Below are 26,166 nucleotides of genomic sequence, written 5' to 3' on the forward strand. Positions count from 1 at the left end.
GTGGCACAGGGTCTGGTGTCACTCCCATCGGACAATCAATTCGTGGCCATAATTTGGGCCCCGAACTCGATGTTTACAAAAATGTCGAATTAGAGATAAAAATGTCCAATTAAACGTGTCGCATTCAGGGGTTACCGCAACAATATTAGGTACACTGGCAATATGAGGGATTTCACGTTTTAGTCATACCCCTTGTCGCATTACAGATCTGAAATTCAATTTAACGAGAAAATAATATGTTTTCCTTACAATATAGGCACAAAATAGAATCTGGCATCAATGTAAGCTCAGCATGATTTGAGGGGTGTTTAGTGTGACATACATAATTTCAGGCGAATTTTACTTTTTCCTTCGATGCTTTCAGATCAGCACACAGAAGAGAAGCAAGCGAAGTTGACATTTTCTAGACAAACAAATCGATATTTTAAAAGTTACTCAAAGCAGCAGAAAAATCTTTAACGCAATTTTGTATTTATTTTTAACTTATATAGTATTAAAAATATATATAGTTACGAATTTACAAGTTAACAATATTAGCGAAAAAGCAGATCATCCTAAAATATGAATAACAAAGCGAACAATGGTGAGTCACAGCGATTGCTACGATTGTGCAGTGGAAAAATGCTAGGAAACATGGTATTGTAAGATCGTATTTGGGAAAAAAATGGACTTTTCCCGGACATTTTGGATTTCAATAAGCAGATATTGGACGCGTTTTGATGAAATCTAACTTTTAAGAAAAATGGGAGTGGAACTTTCTGCATCAACCATGTAGTTTAATGCTATGTAGAAGAAATTTTGTACTTATATCTCATGGATAATCAATTTTTGATGAGATCCAAGGCAGAATGTACGGAATGCTTCATGTAATAATTTGTATGTTTTCCAAAACTTCGACATCACTACGTAATATTGTTGCAGATTACGTATTTACATTTTCATGTGCTGCATGGTTCCACTGAGTCTATACATTTTTGAGATATTACAACGATTTGATGTTATTATTTATCGTTTGTAAGCCCTAAACTAATGTTATTGTTTATAAATAAAATTATCTTCCTGTTGTAGGTTATCCATACGATGCGGCCCAATCAGCAGCGTACCAACAATATGTGAACAGCCAAGTAAGAATGAAAATATGAACAAATAAGTATATTGAGTATATGTACCACCTTAGATGTTGATCTAAAATGCATCGCTAAGATTAAGATTCAGATTTTTACCTAATTATTGATCGATTGATTCGTCATGCAAAAGCTTGAATTGGAAGTATTTTCCTCTGTAAACATCTCCCTTGTGTACACGAATTGCAGAGTAGATTATACCTTAACACTAAAAATACCACAAAATTTCGTTTGAGGATTTAAAATTTGGTTTAAATTTAAAATTGGTTTTTTAAAACGGCTCATGACAAATCAATAGTCAAATGTTTGGTATATTCAGTGTTAAATATATATTTACTTTCTCGGTTTCCTCTATTAAAATCATTCATCCTGTTCCTCTACAAGTTTATTTTTTGATAAATTTGCGCGATCAATAAGTACCAAACTACTTAATAACGTAGCTAATCTAGGATATAAAGTTATTGAATTGATGATAACTTTGACATCATGACATGATTATTTTAATGGGGAGTAAATGTGAGTATACCAATAGGATGTAAACAGCCCTAAAGTTGTGCGACTTGGGAGGTATCAGCGATTATTTTACAAAAACAGTCCCTTACCCGTCGTACGAAATTCTCAACATTGGAAGCTGCGGACTCCAAAGGTTCAAAATTCTTCAAAGAAGTTGATGACTTTTGGAGAGCATTGTATATTCTGTTTAGAAACATTCCTCTGAGAAAGGCAAATTACACGGCTGTAACGGGTTCAACTGTATTTCCCTTGAAGCTTTGTGATGTTCGCTGGGTGGAGAACGAACGTGTAGCGGGACGTGCAGTTGAAATGCAAGAGGAGAATAAGCTTAAGGAAAGTCTTCCAAACTTTAAACGGAGTTTTGCATCAGTTTTCCAGTCAAAGCTATTCGAGATTGTCACTGTGTATGATAGGCTGTTGGTACCGAAATTTACTTTTTGTATTACGACAGCATCGACAGTTAAATCGAGTTTCAATCGAGCGATCGTCGGGTGCAGACGTGTCCTTCTGTTGCTCCGCGCATAGTTTCTTTTGAGATTGAGATTGGTTTCTGTTTGATATTTTGATACTGTTTAAACAAATATGTTTTCATTACGGTCTTTAAACGTAGTACAACGTTAAATGTTTCTTAAAATATAGTCGTAAATAGTGCATGAAATTGTAGAATTGTTTTTTTTCGGTTTCGGTCACGGTGTGGATCAAAAGCTTGAACAGCGCACTGAGCGAGATGTGCGCGTTTGGGCAGTGATAAAAATATTTTGAGTGTACGAGAGGGTGTGCTCCCTGCTTTAATGATTCCGAAGCCAGTGAAATTTTCTATAATTTTTATCTAAATCATCAAAATGATTGATTATAAATCTGTTCAGTGATGTATTAAACGAAGCCAGTCTTGTGCTTCGTATAGGATGGTGTAAACGCTACGGTTGTCGTTGTGTTCTCGGTCGTCGGGCGCTCGACTTAGTGTTGTTATGGTCTCTTTCCGACGCGTGTATGCGCTATTACAGCGAGCATCTTGCTTTTCTTTTTTCTGATAGGGCATGAGAACGCATGAGTGTTCGTTTTTCCTGTACGAGTAGGTAGTTGTAATGTCGTTGTGACTGTATCACACCGAAAGAATCGTCGACAGGGGTGGACTGAGTGGATAGCTGCATCGGTTGTGTTTTTTTTGCATCTATTCTCTCATACGAAGAAGCCGCGGCGATTGTGCATGTGTTGTATGGGTATGCTATGTTTGTATCCACATAGAGAAACACAATCCGCGAGAAACTGTAGACAGAGGAGATGGAAAAGAGAAGAGAATCTAGAGACCAATAAGTGTTGCCATGTGCAAAGCGTAAATAACTATAGGGAAAGGAATGTTCCTCGAGCATGCAGTAGCGTCAGCTAAGTTTTATTTCTTTCATACATATATACTATATAAATTCCGTTGCTGTATAATTCTCGTGTAACTTTTGAGAAGGACCTGTCTACATTGGTCGGTTCTCTTCATCGGCATTCTCTTTCGTTAATAACTTTGCGATTTCCCGATGTGTTCCAAGATCAGGAGTGTAGAAGATATCCTCTCTTATCAAATAACGTAACAAAACTGGCGTCAAATATGTCTGCAAGGCCGTGGTTATTGGGAGAGAGAGAGTCAGTGAGGAGAGTCGATCAGTGTGGATGGGTCTTTTTTTTTATTTTTTTTTTATGCGAGAATTGTTTAATTTCTAATTCTTCAATTCTTCTATTATTTCATTTCTTAATTCTGTGAATATTATTTCCTTGGATGCTTTTATTACTTCCTCATTGACCTTTAGCGAACGAATGGTTGTGACAAGCGATAGGCAATACTTTGAATATTAAATTTGTAACCATTTTTGCAAAATAAAACATTAATTTTTGAAAAAGAGGAAGTTACCGGTACTCCTATTAGATCGAGATCTTTTAAAGGAGTTTTTTATGACCTTCTCAGGTCAGGAAAAATATCTATGTACTACGCACGAAGAATAACGAAATGCATGACCGGTCCGATAAGAATGTATATTTTTTTCAAATCTCATTTCGCCGAATAGTTGAGAGTTTGCATTTTTAAAATCATATCACTTACCACAGTGAATCCTGATTTTTCTTAACCATTCCCACTAACAACTATCCCTTCCATGATAAACGCTAGGGAACCACGCTATAGAGGCGACCCCTCTGGCCTTCGGGCGGCGAATATCATACTAACATTCCTTCCCATCCCCTGGTGACTGTAAGGACGTGGCCGGCGTCGTTATTGACCATTTAAAGCTCGAATCACCGAAAATTGCACAACGAGAATGATTTGCTAGTCCCAAGCGTCATTCTGTGTGTTCTTTGTGCAATTTGGTAGGTTCAAATCAATCACGGAGAGCAACTACGAATTGTACAGTCTACCCAAGCTCAAGCTCAAGCTACGACAGCATCGACAGTTAAATCGTTTTTGCATGAATATCAGACAGAGGCACGTTCTTCCATTCTTTTCTAACGGGACTTGTATGAGAAAAGTATGAAGCCCGAACGACTAAAAGTGGAATCCGAATCATTTGTTGAACTTGAACTCACATAAACCAATTTGCTGCTACCAGAAAGTATTGAAATTGAATTTGCAACGAAATCCGCAATGTCCGCAAGGGATTCCGTCAAAATTTCCGAAAAAGATCTTTTAATATTTCGTATCAACTGTCGTGAGTTCTACTGCAGATTTTTAAAGAAATTGTTCATACAATCACCCTTGACATATTTGATCACTCGTTACTTAACGTGTATTAACCCGAATATGATTTTCAACATTCGGGATAAAGCGAAGAAACTGATGGAGTTATGCTTGGAAGTATTCGTCGATGAACAACATTTGTTTGACGCTTGTGCAGATAAACTAAAGAATGAGTATGGACAATTTTGTTCAAAGTCTTCTGTTACATTTTTTTATCAGCATATCAAAGATTGGACAATTTTTGAATGGAACTTATCGCTCAGTCGAAGAAGTAGCTTTCAAATTTGACATATTCTTTTATCTCCGTCAATCAACGGATCGATGTAACGAAATCGCTCATCCATTACGGGTGCAATGTTCACTCAAGATACGTAGAGTCATTTAAGGGGGGACCCCGATCTGGAATTTGGAAAAAATAGTTTTTGACGTAGAACTACGTCTTTCATTAAGGGTGCCAAATCAGAAAACAGGTCTCGTTTTTCTGAAATGAAGTTAACGTTAATAACTATTTTTGCCGAACGGATTTTGGATTTACATACCAAACGAATCGGAAATTCCCTAAGATTTGTTTGATATTCTATACATCATAATCGCCTGGTGTGTAAATGGTAAATGGGAAAACTATAAGCGTTTCCTTTTTCCCATACATTTGTTCTGCTGATTTGTGTGTTTTCCCGAACAGAGCTGTCAATAACGAGAAACTTATCGACGAGCAACGAAGGGGAAATCTAGAGGCGAACGAACTGAAAAGTAAACCCTCTTAAAGCCAAAAAAGAAGAATAAGAAAGGAAAATCGTAAGATTTAAAGTCTCCGTGAATAAAGGAAAGGAAGAAGAATGAAGGGGAATATTTGCCTAGGGCATAAACAGTGCATCTCGCTGAGGCAAACTTTCAGTCTCGTTCTGTTTTCAAAGCAATGAACATCGCTTGTTCTTCAATCTGTTGCTGAGAAACACACTGTTCAATTTTTTGTCATATGCGGGAGTTGGAAGCAATAAAGTAAAAATTATTTCGCAATTCGGATTTCAATCAATTTTCAACTAACGACGCAATGTTACTAAATTTTCATTTTTCAGAGTCGGGAATTTCGTGAAAACATGAGAGAGAGGGGAGAGAGAGAGGAAAGAGAAAGAGAGAGAGAGAAAGAGAGAAAAGGGAGAGAGAGAAAGAGAGAAAAGGGAGAGAGAGAGAGAGGAAAGAGAGAAAAGGGAGAGAGAGAGAGGAGAGAGAGAAAGAGAGAAAAGGGAGAGAGAGAGAGAGGAGAGAGAGAAAGAGAGAAAAGGGAGAGAGAGAGAGGAGAGAGAGAAAGAGAGAAAAGGGAGAGAGAGAGAGGAGAGAGAGAAAGAGAGAAAAGGGAGAGAGAGAGAGAGAGGAGAGAGAAAAGGGAGAGAGAGAGAGAAAGAGAGAAAAGGGAGAGAGAGAGAAAGAGAGAAAAGGGAGAGAGAGAGAAAGAGAGAAAAGGGAGAGAGAGAGAAAGAGAGAAAAGGGAGAGAGAGAGAAAGAGAGAAAAGGGAGATAGAGAGGAGAGAGAGATTTGATAAAGAGGAGTGAAAGAGAGAAGAAAGTTGATAGAGGAGACAAATAGAGAGAGAGAGAGTTATGTTAGGTGTGACGCTAACCATTCGGCCACTAGGGCACATTATAGACATTTTTATAATCAGTTGTTCAATTTTATGGGCTGTTTTGTTCCACAGTCTTTCGTCAGGCTTCAAAATCGTATCCTCCCAAAACATGCTTGCTTACTCGTCGAAATCTGGTCAAGGTATTTTTCATGTTGGCCATAGAGTCGAAACTCTTGCCCTTGAGTAATTTTGCAGGAACCTAAACTTGTAATAATCTGATAGTGCAATATCCGGTTGGTTCAGTTTAGCTCCTAATTAGACTCCAAAACAATTTGTGACTGCAAAATGATGCCGAAGGTGTTATTTTTACAACAATTAAGAACGTAATGATAATGAACATTGTAAATGCCCAACCACTCAGTTGAGACGTATACCTTCCATTAGATTCCAGCTCACGCACAGATTCCCCCATCCTACAACTCGGTGGTAACGAGCATGACACCAGCCGGTTATCCGCCCTATCCACCGGGGATGGTTCAGCAACCGTTCTACACCAACAGCTGGAGTATGAATCCGTCCGCGCCACAGGCCGCCCCGATGCAATTTGCTCACTCTCATCTTCCACCGCCACCACCGTACGCAGCGGCTACCCAGTCGATGTCCGGTATTCCTTCGCAGACCGTGCACCCAACGATGTATCAGTATTCGATCGCAACTCAACCGCAAGCACAGCCACAACAAGTGTATCAGACCCCCATATATCCCATACAGGTGCGTTGATTGTTGATTAATTATATCAAACTTCCTTGACTCTCTCATCGGCTGTTTCTCCTTTTCCGCGGCGTTAGGGAGCAATATATGATGCGGGTGCACGTTTCGGAAAAACGGGCGGTTCTGCCACTATTCCGCCTCCACCGCCGGGAATCGCTCCAACTGCGGCCCAGATTGCCGCTATGCAAGGTCAGCAGGTAGCGATGACGAAGAAGAAAAACAATTTCGTTCACGGAGGTAATGGAGCTGGATTTACGTTTTGGTAAATTCCTGTGCGCACAACATGCGTTTATTGACCCACACGCGAATATTAGTTACTAAGTGAAACAAATCCAAAAAACCAGTGATTTAAATTTCGTCATTATTATTTGGTGATGCAAGCTGCCATTTGAGAGCCGTCGGTATGTTCCAATTTAGTTGTAATATTTAGTTTTCTTGTTTTATTTGTTGTTTACTACCGTGGCGTGATTAAGCCTGCTCATCACTTGAAGACGAAATATAACACACACAAAATTAACATACATTTGAGAACTAAAACGAAGCGAATTGTAACGAATTGGAAGTTAGCGAAACGAAACAAATATATTACTACAAAAGTGTTATTAAATAATTATTAATCGCGGTGAGGCACAAAGGCCGTAGAGTTTTGACCCGTTGCATCGTACCAGTTTAACGGAACGCAACAGTAATCAATTAAATTGAATAATATAGGTAATTATTATTCACATTATACTAGAAACAGCCCATTATAGGCTGACCGATACCTATATTAAACGAATGAGTTACAAATAAACACAAAAAACACATTAAACAGATAGAAGAAATTGCGATTTCAACTAGTCGCATAAGACAAGGGATACACAAATCACAAATTAGTTTAGACAAAACGACGAAGGAGCAAACAATATTTGTATTACCATCAAAAATGGAAAGTAACAATAGGGTCTGAATAACAGGTGCAAACCATACAGAATGCCATAAGAACTGCAGGTACACACATATAAATATATAACAGTTTCCACAGTGCAGTTTCTGCTTTGTTTACACATAAAACACCTGTGAGCATATTCCTCAACAATATAGAAAATAGAAAATGCTAATGCGATTATCAGTTCCAATGAGTTAGAAAGCAACCCAAAGCAATCGTTTATCTCATGTGCGTATACTGAATCAGAGAAAATGAGTATCTATCAAGCAATCGAGAACACACTTGTTGATGGTGCAGTCGCCCATAACGGCAACCAGGCTAAGGAATATTTCTGCGGATGATTGGTCGGGTCAATGAATACGGTGAAAGCGTCTATGGCACTCCAAAAATGTTAAATGGTATTTTCTTTATCAGTTCTGTGATGCTTACTTCGGATAAAATTTTGAACCTACATATGTTATTATTTTACATAAAATTAAGCACAGGCGCAGTAATTATATTTGTATTTTTTTGTTTACAGAACTGCTTCGTACGCCTTATTCAATTTGTTTAACCATTGGGGTTCATTAAATTGATTGTTAATTTTCAATCGGACAACATTCAGCTCAATTTTTGAATAGTTAATAACAGAATATTTTCACAAAATATGATTCTACGTTCTACATAATTTCGTGGGTCTCGTTCTTACATTATTATTCCATATTTCATTTACCCGCCTCAAAGATAATCTAGATTTATTGAAATTAGTGTAAACCAACCGAATAAATACAAAGAATAGCTCATGCTCCAATGAAAGCAAACCAAATATTTTACTTGTGTTCTTACTTGGTGAATTGATTCTTATCTTATTATTCCATGTCATTCCATGTGCTTCATCCGCGGAGTCGAAGTTTGTTGAACCATAGAGGATTTGTAGAACGACATCCGATGACGATGAGTCTCCAAATTCCAGTATTATTTCATGTTGTGTTAGGCTCCTTTTGAATACAACGAGGGACTCTGTTAAGCCGGCGCCAAATGATGCTTCGAACATTCGACACTCGATGACATTCGATACACCGCTACACAATTCGTCCGAATCTATCTTTGACAGATTGGTTTGTTTACAAGCTTTAGATGAAGGAACTATGAAATTGATTCATAGGGCCCTATTATAGAAATCGAGTCGAGGATTCGATACAATCACTATCACTATCACACCGAGTAAAATCTGGAATTATAGAAATCGAGGAAAACAGCTCGATTCGTTACTCAGTGTTGATTGATAGCGCAAGTGATTGGTCGGTCTTTTCACTGCTTCGTTAAATTGTTGTGCTTCTGTATAGCGTCCTATTGTCGCTGTTTTAACGTTTCAATTTGTATCGTGCACAATTGTTCGTTTTGTAGTGTTTTTTCACAAGGCACCCCGCAGGTCGTGGAAGTGAAAACCACCGTTTGAGTGTTCGTCGCGTTCAATTATCGTTGTTTGTTCGCTGTTCAACTGTCGTCTTTTTTCGACCGAACATTGTTCTAATTCGTGTAATAGACAATCAAGCGACAGTATAGTGAGAAGCTCAGACGGTTGACGTAATAGAGGAAGGGCTTCCCCCTGTAGCGTGGTTGTTTTTGTGTTGCACGTATTTACTGTGGTTGGTAGTGAGTAAGCGGCAGATGGGCCGCCGCAATGGCGGGTACCCCCGGCCCCGCATCCAGTGTGTGGGGCCACAATGGCGGGGGAAAACACCGCACTATTGACGGTAGCTTTTCGGGAGCAACCGTACCGGCGTTTATGGACCCCGGCGGTAATCACGGAGAGTTTATCGTGCTGCGGATCACGGGCATGGATGACAATGGCAAGGACAAGGCGCTCCCTATCGCGCCCTTCCTCATCCGTAAGTCTATTGAAAACTGGGCAGGGGAAATTGAAGGTGCTTTTCCCGAAGGAGGCAGCATACACGCTGAAGGTGCGTAGCAAAAACAGGCGGAGAGATTACTGGAATTGAAAAAGTTAGCCGACGAAACACGGGTGAGAGTCACTTACCACCAGTATCTCAATTGTTCAAAGTGCGTTGTAAGTTGTGGACAGACCATCAACATGTCCGAGGAGGAAATCGTGAGCTACCTCCAGGATCAAAATACAACAAGCGCGAGAAGAATACAGCGGCTAACCGGCCCAACCACTTTTGAGAACACTCCAACTGTAGTGCGTACACTCCGGAATTTATTAATTTCGGCTATTTGCGTGTCAGGACGAAACCTTACTACCCCTCACCCATGCAATGCTTTAAATGCTGGGCGTTCAGTCACACTAAAGTGAAATGCAGGCAAGAGACGGCAACATGCGGGAACTGTTCGGAAAATCACGAGATTCCTGCGGAGGGACCTAAATGCCAGCAGCTCTTGTTCTGCAGAAAATGTACATCCAGCGAACACAGCCTCGCCTCCCGTTCCTGCCCAGAATATCGGAAGGAGAACACGATACAGAAAATATAGATCGAACGCGACATAGACTACAGAGCCGCTAGATTGATTTTTGAAGCAAACAATTGCCGACAACGAAGCTACGCCGACGTCACCAGAGAGGTAAATGGGCCACGGATACGGAGGATTCGGATCGGAGAAACAACGATCTCTTAAAAACAATTGCTGAAAAGGACCTCATCATCGCCAACATAGCCGCTTCCATAGAATCGCAACTCACTAAAGCCGCAAAAAACGCAGCGATGATCAAGTCGTTGGTCGATAGAATGGACTAGATGGCCAACACTCTAGCGGCGATGGAACAGCGTTTGATCCAGAGGGAGGAAACCATCGTTTCTCATCAGAACAAGATCACCGTCGCTAGTTCGTTGTTGACCAGAACCGGTATCACCGATGCATCCAGTGCAGTGCAGCCTAACAAACCAAGTCCTCCGTTTCCGAGGAATAGTCCCAATTCGCCAACCAGAACCACTCGAACACCAAAAACTATCTCAGAAAAAACAGCAGCACAAAGCCCAGACTATCGCTTCGACGCCGATTCCGATTCTGATTCCGAAGAACCCAACGCCATTTTCAAGGATAATCCTTCTCCGCCCACGCCAGTACATCGCCCCACCAAGCCAATAAACAACGCAACCGCTTCCACAGCGCCCCCGAAAAAACGCAAACCGGAATCCCAGCTTACCCAGCAAACATTAAATCACATAACAAGCGTATATATAACATTATATGCCCTAAAATTTGGAGGCCATATACATACATGGCAAATGCTTACCGAATTTGTTTGGATGAATATGCCACTTTGACCGGCTATAATAGCAATTATGTTGAAATTGAATTGCGATCTAATATGAATATATTCATGAATTGTCAAAGCACCAAATACGACTTTTGTCATACTCATATACGATTTATTACAGACATAGAAAAAAACAAATGGCGCAAAATATTTTCGTGAAATGTTTATTATAGCCTCACGAATCGCCATTGTTATATATGAGTATTTATGTTTGTAGAAATAATAAGTGTTTGATTGATTGGTGTTGGGAGTGGAATATGAATGTTTAAAATGGCACAGATTGATGTTTGGTGAAAACTGCTCCGATGTGGGTTCGAACTCCGTTCGTCTGGATTATTATCCACCAACTATCTCGCGCGGCTATCTGAAATTTAATTCAACAGCGATTGAAACTTTCGAGTGCATCAGCATTTCATTGACATTTAAATATGATGTAATATCCCAGCAAACATTAAATCACATAACAAGCGTATATATAACATTATATGCTCTAAATTTTGGTTGGCATATAATGCGCCTAACTGGCATATGCATGCAAAAGTGGAGGCCATATACATACATGGTAAATGCTTACCGAATTAGTTTGGATGAATATGCAACTTTGATCGGCTATAATAGCGATTATGTTGAAATTGAATTGCGATCTAATATGAATATATTCATGAATTGTCAACGCACCTAATACGACTTTTGCCATACTCATATACGATTTATTACAGACATAGAAAAAAAAACAAATGGCGCAAAATATTTTCGTAAAATGTTTATTATAGCCTCACGAATCTATTTTTATATATGAGTATTTATATTTGTAGATATAATAATTATTCAATTTACTTGTGTTGGGATTGGAATATAAATGTTTAAAATGGCACAGATTGATGTTTGGTGAAAACTGCTCCGATATGGGTTCGAACTCCGGTTGTCTGGATTATCATCCACACGCTATCTCGCGCTGAAATTTAATTCAACAGCGGTTAAAACTCATACATATGATTCGATATGATATAACCTAATACATTCTATGCAGTAGGATCAGGAATGACCGATGCCGATTTTATTATTCAACTATGTTCCAAAGAAAAAGATCTTTGATTTCCCTATCATAGAAACGAAATATATAATATCAATGAAACTATCTCAATTTTAAATTATTTTTATTACAATTTTCACTGTACAATTTGTTTTCACAATCATATCCAACTAAATTGTGATTAATATTATAATAAATATAATAGATCAATGTGGCAACCTTGCAAAGCGATGCGATGCAATGTGCCAAATTCGATTTGGTATATATTTAAGATTAGCGTTCAATGGCGTAGTTCACTTCATTTTGCTGAATGTTTCATTAGAAGGGATGTTTGCCGTTGTTACTTTCATCGAACATCAGCAATTTCGAGTGCATTTCATCATTTTCGAGTGCATCAGCATTTCATTGACATTTCAATATTGTTGGGGCGAAAAAAACGACGATTTCTGTTTCGGACACCGGGTTCTTAGCAGCAATAAACACAGTTATTATTGGTTTAGCGCAGCTTTAAACTGCAAAATATATTTAATCAAATATGGCTTCCGTGGTGACATTTATAAAATGACTTTCACATTCGGTGTTCTCACGTACATGAATTTTAGGTGAAGAAATTCAACTCTTATTCTAGTTAAACAAATTCACTGATATGTTATACTGAATAAACAAATCTTATGTTTCTAAAAGTCTAACTTTAAATCTACGAAAAATATCCTTTAGCAGTCACCTTTTCACGTTTGAACGTCAACGTTTTTTCGCGTTCGTTGGCGGAAGTAGTTTTTCTCTTTTTCTTCTTTTCGCTGACAGCTCTCACCCCGTGCGTTCGTCGATGACATTTGACGTCAAGTTGAGTTAGGGTGACCATTTGGAATGCATACTTGGAACAGTGCACCCAGCGGCAACATTCTCCCCCCTCCCCCCCGTAACACTGGCCATCGGTCCCAGTTTTACTTTCATACTCAACCTCCAATACAGCCAACTTCGATCCTGTCTTCTCAACATCCCTCTGGCAGTTTGTGCAATGGCTTGCCGAACTTCACCATCCTTCGCCGTAACAACCTCCTCAACACGTCCACGTATCCAACCATTCCTATGGGTAACATCGACAATCAGGACTACCCAGAAAACATTAAATCGTATAACTTTGCACATGATAAGTCACATATAATTTCGTATCAAATCACAATCGCATAAAATATCAATCAAAATATCGATCATATATATCTAAAATCGCATAAAATGCAAAAACACGATTTTTCATGTCATCGATGGATTGAGTGGTAACGTTGTCGTATCAAATCGCATATCAGTCCAAAAAGCATCGCATATCGTTATATACGGCTTTATATGCGTACAAAATATGGCATATACGTATATCGCCTCCACTTTTGTGTGTATATGCTAGTTATCTGCATCATATATCATACAAATGTGTCTTGGTTGTATGTATATCGCCTCCAATTATAGCTATTCATACGACTTAATGTTTGCTGGGTAGATCCCCTTCAGCTACTGGCTTCACATCACCAAACCATTTCATCCGTCTTGTCAATATTGGGAGGTATTCCCGGATCCATCTTTTCCAGAAAACATCTAATTGGTACTGAATCTGGTTCCAGGAGTTTTTAACCGCAGATACTGGATCACTGAACGGTACAGTTGGCTGACGAACACCTCTTGAGTTTCCCATCAGAAAGTGATTCGGCGTAAGTGCTTCCCCTTCATCGTCGTCTAAAGGTAGATACGTTAACGGTCGACTGTTCACAATACTCTCGGCTTCCACAATCAACGTTTCTAACCCTTCATCATCAAGCTTTCGATCGTTGTTGTACGCAACCTGCATGGCCGACTTTATGGATCGAGCCTTTCTTTCCCACGCGCCACCCATGTGAGGTGCTCCTGGTGGTATAAACATCCATTTAGTATCTGTGTTGGTGAAAGTTGATGCAAGTTCGTTGTGTATTGCATTAATCTGCTTTCGTAACAAATTCTCAGCGCCTTGAAAATTGGTGCCGTTATCGGTATAAATCTCGGCTGGCGCACCACGACGACCGACAAAACGACGAATGCACTTTACGCATGATGATGTAGACAGATTGTAGGCAACCTCTACATGGACGGCGCGAGTAGTTAAACAGGTGAACAAACATATCCAACGTTTTTCCGTACTTCGACCTACTTTCACTAACAAGGGACCGAACAGATCAATACCGACGTACGTAAATGGTCGGGTGAATGACGATAGACGAGCAACAGTAAGTGGTGCCATTTTACACCATTGACATGCTGCGGCTACTTGTTTCACGATCGTCCTCAGTTGAGCAATATGGTAGAACTGACGAATTTCGTTCACCACTGTTTCCGAGTTCCCGTGACGAAAGATTCGGTGAAATTCATCAACAACCATCTTGGTTACTGGATGTTTCTTCGGGAGTATTATCGGAAACTTGGCATCGAACGTAGTATGTGGTGCAGCTCCGGTTCTTCCACCGACCCGTATAACCTTATATTCATCTATTACGGGCGTTAACTGGTATAAGGCACTCGTTCTGTGTAGCTCCATTTGACTTCGTGACAGCAAGTCCATTTCATCAGGATACTCTTCCCACTGAACCATTCGTATTAGTGTATTCTTCGCTTTTATCAATTCGTCTTGGCTTAAATAAGACACATCTGTTCTTTCCTTTCGACTTTTTTTTTTTTTTCGACTTCTATAAACCGATGCACGTAAGCGACTGTCCCTAACAATCGACGCCACTTCGAAAACCTAGTGAAGTCCACTATGGCAGTTGGAATTGCTGAACTTTGAACCACAAAACACGAGCGCAATTCCTCTTCCGGTTGATCCAATGACTTAGCCTGCTTTGGCCACTCTTTTTCGGACAGACGTAGAAATTTCGGACCTCTGAACCATTCACTTTCGACTTCGGGGCACAGGCTCTTTCCCCATTTCGTCGCTGCATCCGCTGGGTTGAGTTTACTGGGAACCCATCGCCAATCTGGTTTGTAGCGACGGTGATCTGCTCGCAACCATGCCAAAACTGTCGCGAAATCACTCCAGAGAAATCGTTGTTTCACTTCGATGCTGTGACCTTCTTGTACAAAGGACATCAAGCGACTTCCAAGAACTGCTGCTTGTAGCTCTAGGCGTGGATTTGAAAGTGGTTTAAGTGGTGCGACCTTCGTCTTAGCGGCAACTATTGTACATTCGACATTACCTTCCGCATCTTCTATTCTAAAGTAAGCTACAGCAGCGAATGCGGCTTCACTCGCATCAACGAAAATGTGGAGTTGAAGTTTGTCATAGGTTTACTTGGTCGCATTCAATAAATAGCATCGAGGAATCCTTATGGTACTAATGCTGAGGAACATTCCAGTCCACTTGATCCATCGTTCAAATATGTCTTCTGGCACCTTTTCGTCCCATTTCAATCCAGCACGCCACGTATCCTGCAGTAATATCTTCCCTTGTACGAGGAATACGCTAAGGAGTCCCAAGGGGTCAAATATTCCCAATAAACATTTTAGCATTTGCCGCTTGGTTGGTCTATTACCGCTATCAATTATCTGCTGTACCTCATCCTTCATATTAATCGCAAATTTCAGTTTATCTTCAGTCGTCAGCCACAACATTCCCAACACTCGTTCACTACTGACCGTTGGATTCGAGCAGAGGTTCTTGCTATCCAAAGTTTCCTTCTCCTGTAATTCGCTGAGCAACGAAGTGCTGTTTGAAAGCCAATTTCTGAGATGAAATCCACCCTGTTGATGTATTAACCTCACTTCCTTAGATACCAGCTCTGCTTCCTCTTCGCTCCCAAAACTATCGAGATAGTCATCCACGTAGTGGTTTTTCAATATTCCTTCAACCGCTCGTGGGAAGCGATCAGCGAATTCTGCGTCCATCATAAATATTTGTTCTGACGGATCGTTACGGAATAAAAATCGTTGAGCATGGCGATCTACTTCTCGAATCTTCATTTGGTGAAACATCTCTCTGATGTCGGCAGAAACTCCCACCCAAAACTGTCGAAAACGAAATAGCACATCTGGAAGCGACGTTAGTTGATCTGGGCCTTTCAGTAGCATGGAATTCAAGGATATTCCATCCACTGTGGCTGCCGCATCCCACACTAGACGTACTTTGCCGGGTTTCCGTGGATTTGTCACTACTCCCAGTGGTAGATACTACACTCGTTTTGGATTGGCTCGATCTAGTTCTTCTTGAGTTGCGCGATGTGCGTAGCCTTTCAATACATACTCAGTGATCTGCCTTTTGAGATTGGACGTGAGTTCTTCTTCTTCAATGGCACTAACGTTCCTAGAGGAACTTCACCGTCTCAACGTAGTATTACTTGCGTCATTTTTATTAGTACTTAGTTGAGATTTCTATGCCAAATAACACGCCTTGAATGCATTCTGAGTGGCAAGCTCTAGAATACGCGTGATCACAGTGCAAGTCGAAGGAAATTACTTTGACGAAAAATTCCCCCGACCAGAACGGGAATCGAACCCGAACACCCGGCATGTTAGTTATGACGCTAACCACTCGGCCAAGGGAGCACACGGACGCGAGTTCTGGATCTCTAATCATCTTGCGTTCCAGGCATTCGAAACGCTTGACCGCCATCTTGTGACTATCTGGGAGCTCTACGTCATCATATCTCCACAATAGACCTGTTTCGAACTTTTCACCAACTCGTATGGTCGTTTGCTCCATGATTTTCTTAGCGCGTTTTTCTTCTTCAGACTCTGGTACGGGTGCTGGTTTCACACCTGCATCTTCCATAGTGAAATAATCTCTCAATGCGTTGTAGAGCTTCTGATCACTTGCGCATTCACATGTATGAAAATTTAGCGTATGCGTTGACTCCTTACTGCTACCACCAAAAATGTTCCATCCTAACCTCGTTTTTACAGCGATGGGCTCGCCTTTTTGGCCTTCTTTCACTTGCAGAGGTATCGTAAGGTTCACATTGTTAACTCCAATTAACAGACGAGGAACAGCCTTCTCGTAGCTTACAACTGGCAGACCCTGGAGATAACAATAGCGTTGCGCCAAATCTTCATAACTGAGGCTCTGTTCCGGCAAAGTGAGCTCTTTCACGGTGCGAAGATCGTTGAGGTAGAACTGTTTTTGCCTATTAACTCCTCTAATCGAAACTTGAACTTGTTTTGAATCCGGCTCGACTCTGGTGACGTTCCCTGTCCATTTTAAACACAATGGTTTCGTCCATCCATCCATACCCAACTGTTCCAGCAGGTCACTCTCGATCAGCGACAAATCTGACCCATCGTCCAAGAAGGCAAACGTTTCGATGGATCCACGTGGTCCTGAGATAATGACCGGAACGATTCGGAATAGAAGAGTTTGTTTGTAGCGTTGATGAACGTGATTCTGCACCGTTGATAAACTTTGAACAGGCTGACCGTTGGAATGGTTTGAATGTAATAGCGGATGATGACGGTACTGACATCCTTCTATCACGCATTATTTCGCATTTCTGCAGCTCCTCCTACCGTGTGCGTTTAGACAACACAGGCATAAACCGTTAGTTTGTGCAAACTTCCATCTATCATTCACGGAATACGCTTTGAACATCATACACTCAGCTATTCGATGATCTGATTTCTTACAGCAAATACACACTCGTACCTTGTGGCTCACTGGTTCACTATGCGGCTCTGCTTCTCTGGTGTGAGTGTTGACTGCACCCTTCTGACGTTGCTTCTGTTGACCACTATTGCCTGCACCAACGTACATAGTTATTCTGCTTACCGCTGTAACAACCCCGTACATAAAATCGCTGAATGTCTTGAGGTTGATAATCGTTTGCTGTTGCATGTGCTGTGCATCTTGATGTGTGGAGGTAATTTTTCAACCATTTCCATCAACAGAGTTGGGTTGGAAAGGTGATCTGTTAGTCCGGCAGCTTCCAAATGGTCGCACAGAGTGCGTACTGCCATTCCGAAGTCAATAATGGTCTCCAACTTATCAGCCTTAGGCGGTGCAACACTTCGTACCTTTTGCAGTAAAGCATGTATTAATAATTCGGGCCGACTATACAACAAACGCAGGGTGTCAATAACATGCGGCACCGATTCAGGAAGAAGCAACCTACTTTTTACGGATTCGTAGGCGTGACCCTTCAAACATCGTTGGAGACGCGCCAGATTCTCAGTACTGAAGTACCCACAAGTCATCGTGGTGTTGGTAAAGCTACTTATAAAGATCGGCCAGTCCTCTGGATTACCGGAGAAAAGCGGTAAGTCGCGAGCCATCACTTGTCTGGCGGCTAACTGCGAGGGGGAAGGACCTGATACTTGGTAGGTATTCGGTTGGATATTATGTTGATTGTTGGCTCGAGGAGCACATTCAAGCTGGCTAGGTATCGTTAAAGGAACCTTTAATGTGGGATGACCTAGGGGACTAGGCTCAGTCCTAATATGTTTTGTCAAACTCATATCATATATCGGATAAATTGAATCGAAATTGGTTATTGGTTCTCGATATACATTTTTTGGTTGAGTAGCAAATTTCTGGTTCACAATGGGACTAACTAATGGCTTACCTGCTGGCATTACGGGGGACACAGAGGGAAAGAGTTTACTTACAGTAGTTGTTCCATCAACATTCAACTTCGGAATCGTTTTGGAAATCGCGCCAGTATATCGCTGCTGATTTCCACAGGGCTGCAAACTATTCGTTACTCCGTCATTCGGCTGCGTCAGAATGTGCTGTCCACCTGCACGACTCGTACTTTCTCGATCAATAATGTTGACTTTGTCAGTTTTGCCTTCCACTGAAAACTGATCTCCTCCGGCCGCTTCATTACCAGTTGTGCAATTATCCGGTTGTTGTTCCACCCATTTCTTCACACGTTGCAGGCTTTCCCTTCGGCTCACGCGGCTGCGGTTGATCGCTTTGTCCTGCTCCTCCTCCAGTTGTTGCTCGAGTAGCATATACTTCTCCTCCATCAGCTTCTTGTCCAAATCGATTGCCTTTTCCAACGCGCGCTGCTGTAGGGCGCGCTCCTCCTCCAGCTTCTGCAATCTCAGAGCGATGCGAGCAGAATTGTTGCTAGATTTTGTGCGCACAACGCATGTGCCACCAATCATCGCACTGATCACACTGCACGAAATTATCATACGTAACGGGGCGCGAGCAATTCACGCAACCTCCCGTCTGATTCTTTGCCGGGGTGCGGTATAATTCATGCTCATTCTCGCGATTTTCACTCATTACGAATGTTTTAAAGATTTGTTGGGGCGAAAAAACGACGATTTCTGTTTCGGACACCGGGTTCTTAGCAGCAATAAACACAGTTATTCTTGGTTTAGCGCAGGTTTAAACTGCAAAATATATTTAATCAAATATGGCTTCCGTGGTGACATTTATAAAATGACTTACACATTCGGTGTTCTCACGTACATGAATTTTAGGTGAAGAAATTCAACTCTTATTCTAGTTAAACAAATTCACTGATATGTTATACTGAATAAACAAATCTTATGTTTCTAAAAGTCTAACTTTAAATCTACGAAAAATATCCTTTAGCAGTCACCTTTTCACGTTTGAACGTGTACGTTTTTTCGCGTTCGTTGGCGGAAGCAAGGTGCCTCTATATGTACCAGGTGAAACAATCATATGAAATGCACTTTCAGCCATATTGGAAATGCTGTCGGTATTGTTTACAAACAGCATCAGAACGCTGCCGGCGGCTCTCTACAAACTGCTACAACGCTTATTCGAACGATGCCTACTATGTTCGGGTTTCGCGAATTTATATGAAAAAGATGATTTTGTAGAATTTCATTCTCATATCCACTACTCTCGCATGTGAAAATGCAAAAATGGCGTATCCTAGCAATAACAAAACAAACAACCCCCGCTCCTCAAACCGTAATCCCCTTCTTATTGAAGTGATGATGTTGCTTCACCTGTTATACATTGATATAAGCGCCTTGGGCGGAAGTAGTTTTTCTCTTTTTCTTCTTTTCGCTGACAGCTCTCACCCCGTGCGTTCGTCGATGACATTTGACGTCAAGTTGAGTTAGGGTGACCATTTGGAACGCATACTTGGAACAGTGCACCCAGCGGCAACAAATATGATGTAATATGTTCTTTATTAGGATCTAATATGATTTACTGTTTCATGATTTTCTTCAGCATGCAACACGATTTACTACAGTACTGAATCGATTTGAATTATACACTTATACGATACACAAACTGCATCAGCGTAATATACGCTTATGATGCTGATTAAATATATTTTACGACAATGTACATCATAAAATTGATGTTTATTATACCGAATTGCGACTTAATTTGATAATGGTATATAAAATCGAGTTTTTACATTTTATGCGATTTCAAATATACAAGATACATACTTTGATTGATATTATATGCGATAATGATTTATTATGATTTCTTGTAAGACTTAGCACGTGCAAAATTATACGATTTAATGTTTGCTGGGATGTTCTTTCCCAGCAAACATTAAATCGTATAACTTTGCACATGATAAGTCACATATAATTTCGTATTAAATCACAATCGCATAAAATATCAATCAAAATATCGATCATATATATCTAAAATCGCATAAAATGCAAAAACACGATTTTCCATGTCATCGATGGATTGAGTGGTAACGTTGTCATATCAAATCGCATATCAGTCCAAAAAGCATCGCATATCGTTATATACGGCTTTATATGCGTACAAAATATGGCATATACGTATATCGCCTCCACTTTTGTGTGTATATGCTAGTTATCTGCATCATATATCATACAAATGTGTCTTGGTTGTATGTATATCGCCTCCAATTATAGCTATTCATACGACTTAATGTTTGCTGGGTTGTTAGGATCTAATATGATTTAATGTTTCATGATTTTCTTCAGCATGCAACACGATTTACTACAGTACTGAATCGATTTAAATTATACGCTTATAAGACACACAAACTGCATCAGCATAATATACGCATATGATGCAGATTAAATATATTTTACGACAATGTGCATCATAAAATTGATGTTTATTATACCGAATTGCGACTTAATTTGATAATGATATATAAAATCGAGTTTTTACATTTTATACGATTTCAAATATACACGATACATACTTTGATTGATATTATATACGATTATGATTTATTCGGATTTCTTGTAAGACTTGGCACGTGCAAAATTATACGATTTAATGTTTGCTGGGTAGTCAATCGCCAAAAACATCCATCGAAGTCCGCTGCCTGCAGATAAACAATCCACGTTGCCGCCAGAAGCTCATCGGAACACCTCCTTTTTTGGCCCTCGGCCTTCGACAAAATCGAATAAATAAAACATTTTCCTAATATGCATAACCAAGATCAACACATCTTCATACACATCGTTCAACACAGTGGTGTTCAGCTCTGCGGGAGGGATAGTCGGGGCCCCGCCGATGCGGACGATATAACCCAACAGGTATCGTCGGACAATCTCCGGCATACCTCGCCGCGATCTGAAGATGAGACATGCAGCAGAGTTCGGGACGCACAAGGGCGGAAACGCTCGTTCCCCGATGGACTACGCGGGACTTCAACCATCATGCATCATGCCCTAAGTACCATCATTGTCATCGCCGAAGTATTGAATTCTGAGTTCGTTTCCCACGAGGTCGGTTACTCCGATAACACCGAACACCTTTTTCTAACTGTCGGGTCGCAGGAGCAACTGTTGGTCGGAGAATTGATCATCAACCGAATCGATCGGCTCAAAGATGCCGATATTTACTTGAACTTTATGAACCACAAACAGCGGATCCATTATGAAGATCCTTGTTCCTTCCCCTTCACGTTTGGAGGAACAAGAACGGTCGGCATCTTCAAACGGCGCGGGTTTCCCTTCTCTGGCCTGATGCCATGGCAGGTGAACATCCTCGCTGAAGATCCGAAGAGAAGCACGCCATCGAGCAACGAAGCAAAACATAAATCAAATGTTATAAGTGTTATTGTAATGCTGTTTTTAAACTGTTTAACATGTAATGTAATGTTTTTATACGTCTCACGACACTGTCTATGCCGTTTCTTTTATAGAGACGAACCAGCCCAGGAGGCTGAAAATCTCTTTAATAAAGAATAAAAAAAATCAATTCGTTACTCTGCTCGAATGTCAGTGGCCCTGCTGAAATATTTTGAAACGAATTTGAAATGTTTCACAACGCACTATAGAAAGGATGCCAAATCTTTTTTTGAGACATCTGCTATGAAAATAATAAATATTTATATTCCCAAAAGTGTTAATATGGTTATCTTTGATACTCCAACACAAATATCGAAATTCGAATTTTTCACTGTTATTAATTAAAAGTAAGCAACTGAATATAATTCATGGAAGTATAAAGGGCTATAAAATAACATAAAAACGTATTAATCGATTGTGGTTTCGTTGGAGTAAGAATCAGAACATAGCATAACTGCATGCTCGAAACAAACATATTTTTGACGTGGGACTACGTCTAACCGGAGTATATGGGGGGTACAATGAAAACCTAAACACAACATGCAGGAAAAATTGAAAGATTCCGAATGCTTCTAACTCGAACATTTCTTACTGGATCGGAAAGATGTTTGCATCAATTGATAGGGAATGTTTCTACGCTTCTATCGCAATTAATAAAATGTTATTTTTCATTAGATGAACAATTGAATAACTTAAAATGTTAAGCGTTATCTAAACGCCCTAACTGCCTCATTTTGATTGGCCAATTTCGGGCAGTACTGGGGCGCTTTCGGACAACGAAAAAAAAAATTAAAATTTTATGTTTATCAGCAATTATTTCCGTTTCCTCTTATTTCCAGCATATTCTGCATTTTCCTGTTTATCAGTATTTGACTGAAAGGAAACTGCTTGCTATGAGAGTCAGTAATAATTCGTGATTTTGCTTTCTTCCGTTTTCGAGTGGTGGTTTTCCGCGGTGAAGTTTCTCGAAAAGGTTCAACATTTTTCGGGGACAAAGTTGTCAAAGTAAAATCTATCTGTGCTGTATACGCAATTTTTTGCAGCATTGTTGTATTACCCGATGAGTCTGTTGCTACCTCCGCTCCAGCAGGTGAAATCATTTGAGCATTCAAAATCCTTGTCCGAAAAAACCATTCTTGAGAATGGATAGCAACCTGTCATTTTGAATCCAGCTAGGATATTACTAAGATTGAAAGAATGCCGATACAACTATACCTGAACGGTCATGTATAGAAATAGTTTTCCCAGGATGGTTGAGTAGCCAATCGTTCTGGGAAACTGAGAGCTTTTGCTTGAAAGGGCTCATAACTGAAACATCCAGCAGTTGTAAGCGATTTGTGACATAAGGTGGAAAAGATACATGAATTGTGCAATTTTATCGGCAATATTTCATTGTTTCCAAAGTACAATGACTTTTTGATTGATTTATGATATTTTGAAATTGATTCGTTTACGTTGCTTTTTGCTACCTTTTTCAAATGTTCCAGAACATTGAGAAACAGTTTTCCCGTTATGTAACCGTTAGTTGGGAAATTAGCAAAGACAATGGATCCAGTTGGACCACCTGTGAACTAGAATCATGAAAACGTTCTATTCGAAACTAGTTCGATAGTTCTTTCCATCTCATCTTCGTTGATGCTGGTTTCAACGGTTTCCTTTCTGAAGTTTCGAACCATCATTAGGTCTGAGAATCAGACTAAATTGATGTTTGTTAGTAAACAACAATCAGACACAAATTTTATGAGGTATTAAACAGTGTCCGAATGTGCCCCGTGAACGGCGTGTGAATGTGCCCCACCATCATCCGAAGACAAATCATAATTTTATCTAATAAATAGACCTTTATTTTCCCATTGAATGCAGTTTTTTTCATTTCATATTAGTTACTAACTGAGGTAGTGTACTTAAATTTCTTAATCGTTCACAAAGGAATTAGGGAAATGCTTACAACTTCCAGCTCAAAAGTTTCGAAACGTGTATGAAAAAGGGCACTGTGTTGTTTTCGTAACGATCAGGAGATGTCAAACCATATGACAGCTGTTGGTGGGAGGGCTGTTAACTTACTTATATTTTTAATTTAGTTGAAAATTGTACCACTTAATTTTAACAAGCGTTGTCCGAAACTGCCCCCCTTTCCCCTACAGTCTGAAATATTTTTTTTTACATTTCAAATATCACTTATTTCAAGAAAAAATGTAACCTTTCAACGTTAAAGTGAAATTTAAATGGTGAGGTAAAAATGTGATTTTTAAAATTTTTGCTTGAATTTTCACCAGTGAAATTAGGAATGATAGAAGTTCGGTCTCAAAAAACAAATTGTAGAGCGAATAGAGAGCTTTAATTTGATTGATAGAAACAATCTAGTTCAATATGAATTTTTAGGATAATATTAATAATAGCACATTAAAAATTCCTAACATTCAAGTTTTCACTTCCAAATGGATTTAATCCACTAATTTAGATGTTCCACACAGTGCTCCCGTGGCCGAGTGGTTAGCGTCCCACATTATCATACCGGGGGTTCGGGCTAGATTCCCGTTCTGGCCGGGAGACTTTTCGTCAAACAAATTCCTTCCGACTTGCACTGTGGTCACGCGTATTCTAGAACTTGCCACTCCAGAATACATTCAAGGCGTGTTATTCGTGTTAATCTCAACTAAGTAGTACTAATAAAAATGACGCAAGTACTTACGTTGAGAAGGCGAAAATTTCACTGGGAACGTTCATGCCATCCAAGAAGAAGAAGAAGATATTCCAATTATATCCTGTACTACAATTTTCTCACCTTTCAAATAGAAGCAACAGAATCGTCTTCTGTAGCGTACTTTTGAATGTAGAGCTAGTTCGAGGCAACAGAGTCTGAAACAAAAAAAAAGTTCTAGAACTCTGTCATTGTTAGAATTCGAACATATGCGTAGAAGGATTTTTTTTCATCAAATCCTGAGAGATTCTGGATAAATTTATTTCTTTTATGTGAGAAAGATGTTTTCTGACTTTAAGGGGTGAATCAAAAATGAATTCTTTTATATTCAAATAACGAAAAATATATGCATAAAAAAGAATAAAAAATGTTTTTCGACTCGATTATATACAGTAAAAAAATGCTGGACTGTATATCATCGAGTCCGCGCTATATGTTATGAAATCTTTCGTCATCCTTCACGCAACTTGAAAATTCCATCATCGCAGCACTTCTTTGTTTTCTCTTTCGTCAAAAGACTGCGCAACGTGCCTTTGTTGATATCCAATGAATCGAAATTCGTGTCCTTTAATTATCTTTTTCACCGGCTCGAACAAATGATAATCTGGAGATACAATATCTGAAACAAAGAAAGACTTTCTCCTGGTGGAGACAACGAAAATATTCCAGCAGAAAACTTTTAAACTTTCACAAATCATTTGGTCAGCTCAAAGATTTTTTTTCCACTCCGGTAAAATATAATTTTGAGAAATGAAATCGAAGGATACTTTCAATTGAAAGCAATGATCATCCTTTTACATGTGAAACTGAAAGTGACACATAGCCCATTCAAATGGTAATAAATAGGGCAGTTTCCTTTTTCGTGTAAAAGCGTCTTCTTCAAAGGAAACGACAGCAAAACGAAAACGAAAAAGAAGCATTGATGTTTCAGTATGCGTAGTGAATACACACAATTGAAATTGAGCGAAGAGAAATGAAGAAGTAAAAAATAGTTTTCATCTTTTAGTTTCGAAATTGTCGAGCCCTGATCATTAGTGAGGGCATGAACTTTTTGGGCAACGCAATAGAAGCGTATTCCAGAATGAAGTAGAGCATAACTGCTAACAACACTTCTCGAGAAATCCATTGCGTGTGTCCATAGAAGAATTTGTTGTTTGTATTCCATTTTCGCGAAGCGTTTTTTTTATTTATTTATTAGGCTCATTAGCATTTTAGCTGTAACAGAGCCGGGTGTTAATCGTGTACATGTACATATGTTTATGTTTCTATAAATTGTAAATTGCACAGTAGTTAGTAGTAGCCATTTAGGCGTTAAGTTTTTTGTTCCATTACATTATGGTAAATTACACAGTAGTAGCCATTTAGGCGTAAGGGTATTCTTTCTCTTCTTCCATTGTTCAGCAGACCGAACAGCGGAGACAGTTGATATTGATCATTGTTGGGTTATTTATAGAACAGCAGCCCGATGTTTCTTGCAGAGCAGAGCAGTTGTATGGATGAATCGATCTTTGTTCCACCGTGGATCGATTTCCATCGCTGATG

At 39.8% G+C, this 26,166-nt stretch overlaps 2 protein-coding genes across 2 annotated transcripts; one reads left to right on the forward strand and one right to left on the reverse strand.

Annotated features, from left to right (window-relative positions):
* The first annotated feature begins 355 nt into the window (after nt 1-355).
* Nucleotides 356-7,797, forward strand: LOC129769254 (DAZ-associated protein 2). Its single transcript, XM_055771375.1, has 4 exons — nt 356-583; nt 1,069-1,124; nt 6,360-6,686; nt 6,764-7,797. Exons 1-4 carry the CDS (start codon nt 562-564, stop codon nt 6,950-6,952), a joined length of 594 nt encoding a protein of 197 aa, XP_055627350.1. The 5' UTR covers nt 356-561; the 3' UTR covers nt 6,953-7,797.
* Nucleotides 7,798-13,383: 5,586 nt separating this feature from the next.
* LOC129766828 (uncharacterized) lies at nt 13,384-14,520 on the reverse strand. Its single transcript, XM_055767426.1, has one exon. It carries the CDS (start codon nt 14,518-14,520, stop codon nt 13,384-13,386), a length of 1,137 nt encoding a protein of 378 aa, XP_055623401.1.
* Between the last annotated feature and the right edge of the window lie 11,646 nt (nt 14,521-26,166).

This window comes from Toxorhynchites rutilus, chromosome 2 (genome assembly GCF_029784135.1).
Source record: "Toxorhynchites rutilus septentrionalis strain SRP chromosome 2, ASM2978413v1, whole genome shotgun sequence".
NCBI classification, from domain to species: Eukaryota; Metazoa; Arthropoda; class Insecta; order Diptera; family Culicidae; genus Toxorhynchites; species Toxorhynchites rutilus.